The sequence below is a fragment of the Molothrus ater genome, chromosome 29 (genome assembly GCF_012460135.2).
Source record: "Molothrus ater isolate BHLD 08-10-18 breed brown headed cowbird chromosome 29, BPBGC_Mater_1.1, whole genome shotgun sequence".
Lineage (NCBI taxonomy): Eukaryota > Metazoa > Chordata > Aves > Passeriformes > Icteridae > Molothrus > Molothrus ater.
Window position 1 is genome coordinate 1,571,005 of NC_050506.2, and position 12,395 is coordinate 1,583,399.

Below are 12,395 nucleotides of genomic sequence, written 5' to 3' on the forward strand. Positions count from 1 at the left end.
AACCCCCCCAAGTGCCTGGGTGGGAATGGGGGAAAAAACAAGAAAAATGGGAAAAAAACTCCATCCCATGTTGGGTTTTGGGGGAAAATGGGAATTTTTGGGGGGAAAAAAAAGCAGGGATTTGGGGAGGAAAATGGGAATTTTGGGGGAAATTGCCATTTGCTTTTCATTGTTTTTAATGGATATAAAAGAGGGAAAAAAATGAAGGGAAAATCATGGAAACCACAAGGAGGAATTTGAAAAGGAAAATGAGGAATTCTGGAATATTCCATTGTTCCAATGCTTTCCACACCTGAAATCCCCAATTCTGGCTTTTTCCTGCTGTTTTTAATGGATAAAAAAGAACAGAAAATAGGGGGAAAAAATCACAGAAAACACAAAGAAAAGGAGGAATTGACAGAGAAAAATGTGAAATTCTGGAACATTCTGTTATTCTGGGGTTTCCCAAACCTCAAATCCCCAAGTCCCAGCGTGTTGCACCAATGGGATTTTTGCCTTTTTGCCATTCTTAATGGATATGAAAAACAGAAAATGAGGAAAAATCATGGAAAACATAAGAAGAGGGAAGAGTTTGATAGAAAAAAATGAGGAATTCTGGAATATTCCACACCCCCAAATCCCAGCGTGTTCCACCAATGGGATTGTGGCCTTTTCATCACCATTTTTATGGATACAAAAGAAAAGAAAATGGGAAGAAAACATGGAAAATATAAAGAGAAGAAGAAAACATGGAAAACACAAAGAGAAGGAGGAATTGAGAGGGAAAAGTGAGGAATTCTGGAATATTCCACACCCCCGATCGCCAAATCCCAGCGTGTTGCACCAATGGGATTTTTGCCTTTTCATCACCATTTTTAATGGAAAAAAGGAAAGAAAATAGGGAGAAAACATGGAAGACATAAAGAAAAGGAGAAAATGTGGAAAACACAAGGAGGAATTGAGAGGGAAAAGTGAGGAATTCTGGAATATTCCACACCCCCTATCCCCAAATCCCAGCGTGTCGCACCAATGGGATTTTTGCCTTTTCATCACCATTTTTAATGGATACAAAAGAAAAGAAAATGGGAAGAAAACATGGAAAACATAAAAAGAAGAAGAAAACATGGAAAACACAAAGAGAAGGAGGAATTGAGTGGGAAAAGTGAGGAATTCTGGAACATTCCACACCCCCAAATCCCCAATTCCCAGCTTGTTGCACCAATGGGATTTTTGCCTTTTCATCACCATTTTTAATGGAAAAAAAGGAAAGAAAATGGGAAGAAAATGTGGAAAACACAAGGAGGAATTGAGAGGGAAAAGTGAGGAATTCTGGAATATTCCACACACCCAAATCCCCGTGTGTTCCACCAATGGGATTTTTGCTTTTCATCACCATTTTTAATGGAAAAAAAGGAAAGAAAATGGGAAGAAAACATGGAAAATATAAAGAGAAGAAGAAAACATGGAAAATATAAAGAGAAGGAGGAATTGAGAGGGAAAAGTGAGGAATTCTGGAATATTCCACACCCCCAAATCCCCAATTCCCAGTGTGTCGCACCAATGGGATTTTTGCCTTTTCATCACCATTTTCAATGGAAAAAAAAGAAAAAGGAAGAAAACATGGAAAACATAAAGAGAAGGAGGAATTGAGAGGGAAAAGTGAGGAATTCTGGAACATTCCACACCCCCAAATCCCCAATTCCCAGCTTGTTGCACCAATGGGATTTTTGCCTTTTCATCACCATTTTTAATGGAAAAAAAGGAAAGAAAATGGGAAGAAAATGTGGAAAACACAAGGAGGAATTGAGAGGGAAAAGTGAGGAATTCTGGAATATTCCACACCCCCAATTCCCCAATTCCCAGTGTGTCGCACCAATGGGATTTTTGCCTTTTCATCACCATTTTTAATGGAAAAAAAGGAAAGAAAATAGGGAGAAAACATGGAAGACATAAAGAAAAGGAGAAAATGTGGAAAACACACGGAGGAATTGAGAGGGAAGTGAGGAATTCTGGAATATTCCACACCCCCTATCCCCAATTCCCAGTGTGTTGCACCAATGGGATTTTTGCCTTTTCATCACCATTTTCAATGGAAAAAAAAGAAAAAGGAAGAAAACATGGAAAACATAAAGAGAAGGAGGAATTGAGAGGGAAAAGTGAGGAATTCTGGAATATTCCACACCCCCAATCCCAGCGTGTCGCACCAATGGGATTTTTGCCTTTTCATCACCATTTTTAATGGATACAAAAGAAAAAACAGGAGGGGGAAAACCCCATGGAAAACACAAGGAGAACCCATCAGGAACCCCAAAAACCTCCGAATCCCGGAATCCCCCACACCTCCAACCCTCCCCAAATCCACGAGCGAGCTCCGCCGAAGAACCCGGGGGTGGGGGGGGGGAAGAGGAAAAAAAAAAAAACCAGGAAAACCCCCAAAAAAACCCCAAAAAAAAACTGCGGGAAAGGCGGGGAGGGGACGGGGGTGAATCCCTCAGGGAGCCGTGTGGAGCATCAAGTTCCTGAGGAGTTTCTGGCGACCCAACTCGTAATCCTCCTCGTCCACGTTGACCAGCAGCTTGATGGCCTCGTGGCCCACGGCCTGTTTGAGCGAGTCCGTGATGAAGACGCCCTTGAGGGCCTCCAGGAGGGAGCCGTTGATGTAATCCCGCCAGAAGGCGTCGAGGTAGGTGAGCTCCGAGAATTTGATGTCGCAGATGATGGAGCCCAAATCCCGCGATTTCAGGATGGTGTTGGCCTGGTTGAAGCGCTCGAATTGGCGCTCCAGAGGGTCCTGCTTGTTGGAGAAGACGTTGCCGTGCAGGGCGGAGTCGTGCTGGCAGTACTCGGCGCGCACGCGCAGGCGGATGTCTGGGATTGAGGGGGGAAAAGGGGGGTTAGGGTGGGGGAAATGGGGTTTGGGATTGGGGGAATGGGGTTTGGGATTGGGGGAAATGGGGGGTTAGGATCGGGGAATGTGGGGGTTTGGGATTGGGGAAATGGGGTTTGGGATTGGGGAAATGGGGTTAGGGTCGGGGAACGTGGGGGTTGGGATTGGGGGATTTGGGATTGGGGAATGTGGGGTTTGGGACTGGTGGAATGTGGGGTTTGGGGGGTTTGGGATTGGAGGATTGGGGTTTGGGGAATGTGGGGTTTGGGATTGGGGGAAATGTGGGGTTTAGGGGGTTTGGGATTGGGGAATGTGGGGTTTAGGACTGGGGGAATGGGGTTTAGGGACTGGGAGAATGTGGGTTTCTCCCTGGGGATCCCATTCCCAATCCCAATCCCACATTCCCAATCCCAATCCCAACCCCCTCTCACCGCAGGTCTGTTTCTCCCTGGGGATCCCAGTCCCATTCCCAATCCCACATTCCCCCAATACGAAACCCCCAATCCCCCAATCCCAATCCCTCTCACCGCAGGTCTGTTTCTCCTTGGGGATCCCATTCCCAATCCCACAATCCCACATTCCCCCAATCCGAAACCCCCAATCCCCCAATCCCAACCCCTCTCACCGCAGGTCTGTTTCTCCTTGGGGATCCCAATCCCAATCCCATATTCCCAGTCCCACATTCCCAATCCCAGCCCCTCTCACCGCAGGTCTGTTTCTCCTTGGGGATCCCATTCCCAATCCCACAATCCCACATTCCCAATCCCACATTCCCAATCCCACAATCCCAATCCCAACCCCTCTCACCGCAGGTCTGTTTCTCCTTGGGGATCCCATTCCCAATCCCACAATCCCACATTCCCAATCCCACATTCCCAATCCCAGCCCCTCTCACCGCAGGTCTGTTTCTCCTTGGGGTCGGGGGTCGCTGACTTCCTGCGTTTCCGTTGGCTCCCGAGGAGGCTCCGGGCCCGGCCCGGGCGCTTCGGGCCCAGCTGGGGCCCCCCCGGGGGGCAGCACAGGGACGGGTGGGGGGCAGGCACTGGGACATGGGGGAAATGGGGTCAGAGATCCCAAATCCAACCCCAGAGATCCCAAATCCATCCAGGGAACCCCAAACCCATCCCAAATCCCACCCCGGGGAGCGGCACAGGGATGGGTGGGGGGCAGGCACTGGGACATGGGGGGAAATGGGGTCAGAGACCCCAAATCCAGCCCCAGAAACCCCAAACCCATCCATCAGATCTGGGCACAGCCCCCCAAACCCAGAGCCCTGGGAGGCTCTGGGGTCGGGAACTTTGGGATGACCCAAGGGCGGTGGTGACCCCAAATGGGAGCGATGATCCCAAATGGGAGCGATGATCACAAATGGAGGTGATGATCCCAAATGGGAGCGATGACCCCAAATGGGAGTGATGATCCCAAATGGAGGTGATGATCCCAAGTGGGGGTGGTGACCCCAAATGGGAGTGATGATCCCAAATGGAGGTGATGATCCCAAATGGGAGTGATGATCCCAAATGGGAGTGATGATCCCAAATGGAGGCGATGATCCCAAATGGGAGTGATGATCCCAAATGGAGGTGATGATCCCAAATGGGAGTGATGATCCCAAATGGAGGTGATGATCCCAAATGGGAGTGATGATCCCAAATGGGAGTGATGATCCCAAATGGGAGTGATGATCCCAAATGGAGGTGATGACCCCAAAGGAGGGGGCAACAATGATCCCATGGAGGGCCGGTGACCCCAAAAGGGGACAGTGACCCCAAAGGGTGATGATGATCCCAAATGGAGGTGATGACCCCTAAGGGTGACAATGACCCCAAAGGGTGATGATGACCCCAAATGGGAATGACGATGATCTCAAGAGGGGATGGTGACCCCAAATGGGAGTAATGATCCCAAAGGGAAGAGTAAGGAAGATCCCAAATGGGGGTGATGATCCCAAAGGAGGGGATGACAATGATCCCAAAAGGGGGGTGACAGTGGCCCCAAAAGGGGGTGACAGTGGCCCCAAAAGGGGGGTGACAGTGGCTCCAAAAGGGAGGTGACAGTGGCCCCAAAAGGGGGTGACAGTGGCCCCAAAAGGGGGGTGACAGTGGCCCCAAAAGGGGGTGACAGTGGCCCCAAAAGGGGGTGACAGTGGCCCCAAAAGGGGGTGACAGTGGCCCCAAAAGGGGGTGACAGTGGCCCCAAAAGGGGGTGACAGTGGCCCCAAAAGGGGGTGACAGTGGCCCCAAAAGGGGGTCCGTACCTGATTTGTGGGGGTGGCCGAGGCCGGGCGGGGCCCCCCCGGGCGCGCGGGGGGTGACGTAGCGGATGGACGTCTCCTCCAGGTACTTGTCCACCAGGTCCGGGCACACTGGGAACGGGAACGGGAACGTCACCGGGATGGCATGGGAACGGGAATGTCATGGGAATGGGAATGTCACCGGGATGGGAATGTCACCGGGATGGTACGGGAATGGGAATGGCACGGGAATTCGAATGTCACCGGGATGGCACGGGAATGGGGATGGCACGGGAATGGGAACGTCACCGGGATGTCACGGGAATGTCACCGGGATGGCACAGGGAACGGGAATGGCACCGGGATGGCACCGGGAACGGCAGACGATGGTGTGACCCCAATACCGCTGTACACTGTGGCAGTGACTCCGTATATCGCGATATATCGTGACATATCACCCCAGGCACTCACCGGGGCGCCGCCTCTTGAGGCTGACGTAGGGCAGCAGGTCATGGTGGGTGATGTGACCCCAATACCCTGATATCACTCCTATATCAACATGGTGACCCCGTATATCGCGATATATCGCGACAAGCACTCACCGGGGCGCCGCCTCTTGAGGCTGACGTAGGGCAGCAGGTCGTGGCAGGTGATGTGACCCCAATACCCCAATATCACCCCGTATATCACGACAGTGACCCCATATATATCAATATATCGTGACATATCACCCCAGGCACTCACCGGGGCGCCGCCTCTTGAGACTGACGTAGGGCAGCAGGTCGTGGCGGGTGATGATGCGCAGCAGCTGCAGCAGCTGCCGCAGGTTGCTCTCGTCGCAGCGGCCCTGGCGCTCCAGGGCCAGCAGGAAATCGCGGCCCGAGCGGATGCGGCCGCGCTCGGCCTCGTCCAGCACGTCCACGAAGAGGAAGGAGAGCACGCGCACGTCGCGGTGCGTCAGCTGCGCGCCCACGATGTCGAACATGCGGTGCAGCGAGTACAGGCCCTGCTCGCGCTCGCCCGGCTCCTCCGGCCACGGCACCGCGCCGCCCGTGCCACCGCCGGCGCCGCCACCACCTGCGCCGCGCTTCCGGCCCGCCATGGGCACCTGGGGACACCAATATGGGACATGGGTTCAGACGTGGGGTCAGTGGGATATGGGGGCAGTACAGGCCCTGCTCGCGCTTGTCCAGCTCCTCTGGCCACCATTGGCACCATTGGCACTGCCAGTGCCGTGCTTCCGGCCTGCCATGGGCACCTGGGGACATGGGGACACAGGGACATGGGGTCAGACATGGGGTCAGTGGGACATGGGGACAATGGGACATGGGGTCAGTACAGGCCCTGCTCGCGCTCACCCAGCTCCTCCAGCCACCACTGGCACCATCAGTGCCACGTTTCCGGCCCGCCATGGGCACCTGGGGACATGGGGTCAGTGGGACATGGGGTCAGACATGGGGTCAGTGGGATATGGGGACAATGGGACATGGGGTCAGATATGGGGTCAGTGGGATATGGGGTCAGTACAGGCCCTGCTTGTGCTTGTCCAGCTCCTCCAGCCACCACTGGCACCACCAGTGCCACGTTTCTGGCCCACCATGGGCACCTGGGGACACCAATAGGGGACATGGGGTCACACAACCCTTGCCAACCTCCTCCAACCATAGCACTGCGCCACTGCCACCAGTGCCACTGGCACTGCCACTGCGCTTCCGGCCCGCCACGGGCACCTGGGGACACCAACAGGGGACATGGGGTCAGAGGGACATGGGGTCAGAGGGACATGGGGACAATGGGACATGGGGACAATGGGACATGGGGTCAGAGGGACATGGGGTCAATGGGACATGGGGTCAGAGGGACATGGGGTCAGAGGGACATGGGGACAATGGGACATGGGGTCAATGGGACATGGGGTCAGAGGGACATGGGGTCAGAGGGACATGGGGTCAGAGGGACATGGGGACAATGGGACATGGGGTCAGAGGGACATGGGGACAATGGGACATGGGGACAATGGGACATGGGGTCAGTACAGGGCTCAGTACAGGCCCTGCCTGCCCTTGTCCGGCTCCTCTGGCCACCACTGGCAGTGCCCCAGTGGGCACCTGGGGACACGGGGACAATGGGACATGGGGACAATGGGACACAGGGCCAGGGACTGGCAGGGACATGGCCCTGTCACAGCCACTGCGCTTCTGGCCCACCGTGGGCACCTGGGGACACGGGGATCTCAACCCCAGATCCCAAGGATTTTCCATCAGGATCCCAATCCTGGGGATTTTCTGTTGGAATCCACTCAGGATCCCGACCCCAATCCCAGGGATTTTCCAGTGGGATCCCGACCCCAATCCCAGGGATTTTCCAGTGGGATCCCGACCCCAATCCCAGGGATTTTCCAGTGGGATCCTGACCCAAATCCTGGGATTTTCCATCAGGATCCCAACCCCAATCCCAGGGATTTTTCAGTGGGATCCTCTCAGGATCCTGACCCAAATCCTGGGGATTTTCCATTGGAATCCACTCAGGATCCTGACCCCAATCCCAGGATTTTCCAGCGGGATCCTGACCCCAAATCCTGGTGATTTTCTAGTGGGATCCTGACCCCAATCTCTGGGATTTTCCACTGGGATCCTGACCCCAATCCCTGGGTTTTCCAGTGGGATCCTGACCCCAATCCCAGGATTTTCCATTGGGATCCTGACCCCAATCTCTGGGATTTTCTACTGAGATCCTGACCCCAATCCCAGGATTTTCCACTGGGATCCTGACCCCAATCTCTGGGATTTTCCAGTGGGATCCTGACCCCAATCCCAGGATTTTCCACTGGGATCCTGACCCCAATCTCTGGGATTTTCCACTGGGATCCTGACCCCAATCCCAGGATTTTCCACTGGGATCCTGACCCCAATCTCTGGGATTTTCCACTGGGATCCTGACCCTAATCCCAGGATTTTCCACTGGGATCCTGACCCCAATCTCTGGGATTTTCTACTGAGATCCTGACCCCAATCCCAGGATTTTCCATCAGGGCCTCAATCCCAGATTTCCCTGGGATCCACCCCCATCCCTGCTCCACTTTTCCCTGTGCACAATCTCCCAAACAAAGGGAAAACATTGGGATCACGACAGGAACCCCCCCACCCACCCCAATTCCTCTCCAAGGAGGAAATTCCAAAAAAATCCCTGGAAAAAAACAACCTGGCCCCAGCTCCAGGGCAAACAGGAATGGGAAGCACCTGGTGCTGTGATCCTGCTTTTTTTTTTAGGGAATTTTCCTTAAAATGTCTCTTTTTTCCCTCAATTTGGGTGGTGAATTGTACAAAAATTGGGAAAAATCCTTGGATTCATCAGCACCAACCCCCCTGGAATGATCCTGGATGGTTTTCCTCCTGTGGAAGCCAGAAAAAAATCCAAAGAAATCGGGGAAAATTGAGGTTTTATGGAAGTGCTGAGCCCTGGGAAAGGGGAATTTTAGGGATTAAACTTCCAAAATAAATCCACAAAAATGGTTAAATTCATTGCCAAGCAGGGAATTCTGGCTGTGGAGGAGATCCCACAAATCCCAAAATCCTGAAATCCCAAAATCCACAGGGGTGGGAGGTGGAAATCCCCAAAAAATCCGTGAATTTTCCTCAGAAAGGAGCAAGAAAAATCCCTCAGGAAAACACAAGGATCCCAAAATCTCTCAGAAAATCCCTCCCAGCCCTCTCTGGAGGCTTTTCCCAGGAAGAGAATTCCGGGAGCATTCAAATAATTTCGGGATAAACGGGAAAAACGAGTTCCTGGAGTTTCCCAGGGCTCAGCCCCATGGGATCCCTGCAGATATTTTGGGATTTTTCCCACTAAATCCAGGCCAAAACCGTCAGAATTCCAGAATTATCCCTAAAAATCCCAGCCTGGGTGGGGAGAAAAAGCCCAAATCCCAAATTTTAGGTGAATTTTCCAAGGGAAATGGACATGAAGGAGACTTTCCCCCCACCCAGTTCCCAGGGATAGGAACAATTCCCAAACAATTGGGGAAAAACTCCCAAAAATTTGGATTAATCCTGAATTTTCCTCTTTTTTTCTGATGAATTCACCTCCTAAATCCAAAAAAATTCCCAAAAATCCATTCCCAGCCCCAATAAATTGGATTTTTTGGGAAGAAGAGGAGCTCCAGAGGCTGAGGAGGAGGAAGCTCCTGACAAAACATCCCAAGGAAAACCAGCTCTGGAATTTGGGGCTGGAATTTGGGAATTCCCAGCCCTGGAACCAGCTGGGAATGTGGGAATTGAATTCCTGAGCTTCTCCTGATCCATCCCCAAATTCCCTGGATCCATCAGGACCTTCTGGATCCATCCATGGATCGATCCCAGACCCTTCCAGCTCCACCAGGACCCTCTGGATCCATCCCAAACTTCCTTAGATCCACCCTGAGGCCCTTTGGATCCATCCTGAACCTCTCTGGATCCATCCCTAGATCCATCCCAAACCCCTCCAGAACCATCAGGACCCTCTGGATCCATCCCAAACCCCCTTGGATCCATCTTGAACCTCTCTGGATCCATCAGGACCCTCTGGATCCATCCCAAACCCCTTTGGATCCATCCTGAACCTCTCTGGATCCATCAGGACCTTCTGGATCCATCCCAAACCCCTTTGGATCCATCCTGAACCTCTCTGGATCCATCAGGACCTTCTGGATCCATCCCTAGATCCATCCCAAACCTCTCCAGCTCCATCAGGACCCTCTGGATCCATCCCAAACCCCCTTGGATCCATCTTGAACCTCTGGATCCATCTCAGATCTCTCCAGATCCATCAGGACCCTCTGGATCCATCCCAAACTTCCTCAGATCCACCCTGAGGCCCTTTGGATCCATCCTGAACCTCTCTGGATCCATCAGGACCTTCTGGATCGATCCCAAACCCCCTTGGATCCATCCTGAACCTCTCTGGATCCATCAGGACCTTCTGGATCCCTCCCAGACCTCTCCAGCTCCATCAGGACCCTCTGGATCCATCCCAAACCCCCTTGGATCCATCTTGAACCTCTGGATCCATCCCAGACCCCTCCAGCTCCATCAGGACCCTCGAGATCCATCCCAAAACCCTTTGGATCCATCTTGAACCTCTTTGGATCCACCCTGAACCTCTCTGGATCCATCCCAGACCTCTCCAACTCCATCAGGACCCTCTGGATCCATCTTGAACCCCTTTGGATCCATCTTGAACCTCTCTGGACCCATCCTGAACCTCTCCAGATCCATCAGAAGCCTCCCTGTGTCCATCAGGACCCTCTGGATCCATCCCAAACCCTTTAGATCCATCCCAGACCCCTCCAGCTCCATCAGGACCCTCGAGATCCATCCCAAACCCCTTTAGATCCATCTTGAACATCTTTGGATCCACCCTGAACCTCTTTGGATCCATCCCAGACCTCTCCAGAACCATCAGGACCCTCAAGATCCATCCCAAACCCGTTTGGATCCATCTTGAACCTCTTTGGATCCACCCCAGACCCCTCCAGCTCCATCAGGACCCTCTGGATCCATCCCAAACCCCTTTAGATCCATCCCAAACCCCTTTAGATCCATCCCAAACCCCTTTAGATCCATCCTGACCTTCCCTGGCTCCATCCTGAACCTCTCTGGATCCATCAGGATCTTCTGGATCCATCCCAGACCTCTCCAGATCCATCAGGACCCTCTGGATCCATCCCTGGATCCACCCTGAACCTCTCCAGATCCATCCCGACCTTCCCTGGATCCCTCCCTTGTTCCACCCCCCCCCGGCTAAATCCCAAATTAATTCAATCCCCAATTAATTAAATCCCGAACCAGCTCCCGGACCCACCTCAGCCGTGCCCGATCGCGGCTCCCGGGCGTTCTCAGCGATCTCCGATCCCTTTTTTCCTTCTCCTTGATTTTCCTTTCCAATAAATCTCCCCCAAAAAAATCCCCACGGAGGCTCCCAAAGTTCCTTGAGCGCTGTCAGTCCTTGCCGGAAAACACCGGATTTTTCCCCAATTTCCCCCCCTCCCCCCAAAAAATCCCCTTTTTTAAATTATTTTTTAATTTCCTAATTAATAATTTATCGAGGAAAAACCAAGCGTGGCGTTGCCTTTAAGTCATTCCCGGTTCCAAGGTCGACATTCCCGAGGCAGGAATTCCCTGGATCGCGGATTTCTGGCGGATTTTATTCGCTCAAAACAAAAACCGCAATAAAAAACCAAAAAAAAACCTCGCTGGGCTGAAGAAATCCTTGGAATTTCATCCCGTTCCTGCTGGGCCTCAAATCCCGGGATTTTCTGACCCTCGGGAGGAGCCGAAATCCCGGAAAAAAAAAACGGGAAAAGCGCTGTTAAATAAACAAATTTTAAAAAATAATAAACCAAACAAAAAAATTCCGATTTTACCGCGATTTCGGCTGAAATCGGCCCCGAATTCCAGCGAGAAAGAACCAAAACCGGGGGCACCGGGGGGCTCCGTCAAAGGACCTCAAAGCCCCGGTTCAACCCCGGAGGCCTCGGGAAGGGCCCGGTTCGACCCCAAAAAGCGCCGGTCAAGGCGCGGTTCAGCCCCGGTAAGGCAGCAAACGGCACCACCGAGCCCCGGGGATGCCCCAAACGGCCCCGCCGAGCCCCGAAAGGCGACGGGGAGGCCCCGGTAAGGCCGCAAAAGGCCCCGAGCAGGCCCCGCGTCTCCCCGGGGGAGGCTCCGGTCAGGCCCCGGGGAGGCTCCGGCGGCGGCAGCGTCGCGAGGAGCGGCGGGGGGAGCGGCGGGGCCCCCCCTGCGGGCCCGTCCCAGCCCGCCGAGCGCGGGGGCCCCTCCCGGCCCCTCACGGCCCCTCAGGGCCGGCCCAGCCCCGGCGCCGCCATCTTGGCTCCGTCCGCTCCGCTCCCCGCTCCCCCCGGGCGGCTCCGCCCTGACGCAACTTCCGGCAGGCAGAGGCCACGCCCCCTTTCCCGCCTCGGAGCCGCGCCCACATCCGGGCACCCGCGCGCCCGCCGCGGCTTCACGCCCATAGAGAAACACGGGGAGGGCGGCGCCATGTTGGGTAAGGGCAAGATGGCGGCTACATCCGGGTTTCTGCTGTTGGCGTCAGCGATATTGGTTAGCACGGGGCGGGCGCCATCTTGAGTAAGGGCAGCCTGGCAGCACGGGGCCGCGTGGCGGCGCGGGCGCCATCTTGGAAATCGTGAGGCGGAGGTGCCGCCATCTTAACTGAGGGCAGCAAGGGGGGTCTCGGGGGGAGTTGAGGAGATTTTGAGGATTTTTGGTGTTTTGAGGTCTTTTTTGGGGCGTTTTGGGA

General features: G+C 53.8%; 1 protein-coding gene across 1 annotated transcript; it reads right to left on the minus strand.

The window, feature by feature from the left end:
* Window positions 1–158: 158 nt before the first annotated feature.
* On the minus strand, window positions 159–11,950 carry DEDD (death effector domain containing). The gene is made up of 5 exons (XM_036397904.2): window positions 10,938–11,950; window positions 5,844–6,207; window positions 5,124–5,231; window positions 3,762–3,908; window positions 159–2,847 (listed from the first exon to the last, which is right to left on the minus strand). The coding sequence occupies exons 2-5, from the start codon at window positions 6,199–6,201 to the stop codon at window positions 2,471–2,473; spliced, it is 990 nt and encodes a 329-aa protein (XP_036253797.1). The 5' UTR covers window positions 6,202–6,207; window positions 10,938–11,950; the 3' UTR covers window positions 159–2,470.
* Window positions 11,951–12,395: the final 445 nt, after the last annotated feature.

Bases quoted from the DNA above. Each gene is read 5' to 3' on its own strand.
- DEDD (XM_036397904.2), bottom strand. From the start codon at position 6,201: ATGGCGGGCCGGAAGCGCGGCGCAGGTGGTGGCGGCGCCGGCGGTGGC. The intron at 5,232-5,843 runs GTGAGTGCCTGG...TCCCGTTCCCAG, and splicing joins TCTCAAGAGGCGGCGCCCCG to TGTGCCCGGACCTGGTGGAC. The intron at 3,909-5,123 runs GTACGGACCCCC...CCCATGTCCCAG, and splicing joins CGGCCACCCCCACAAATCAG to TGCCTGCCCCCCACCCGTCC.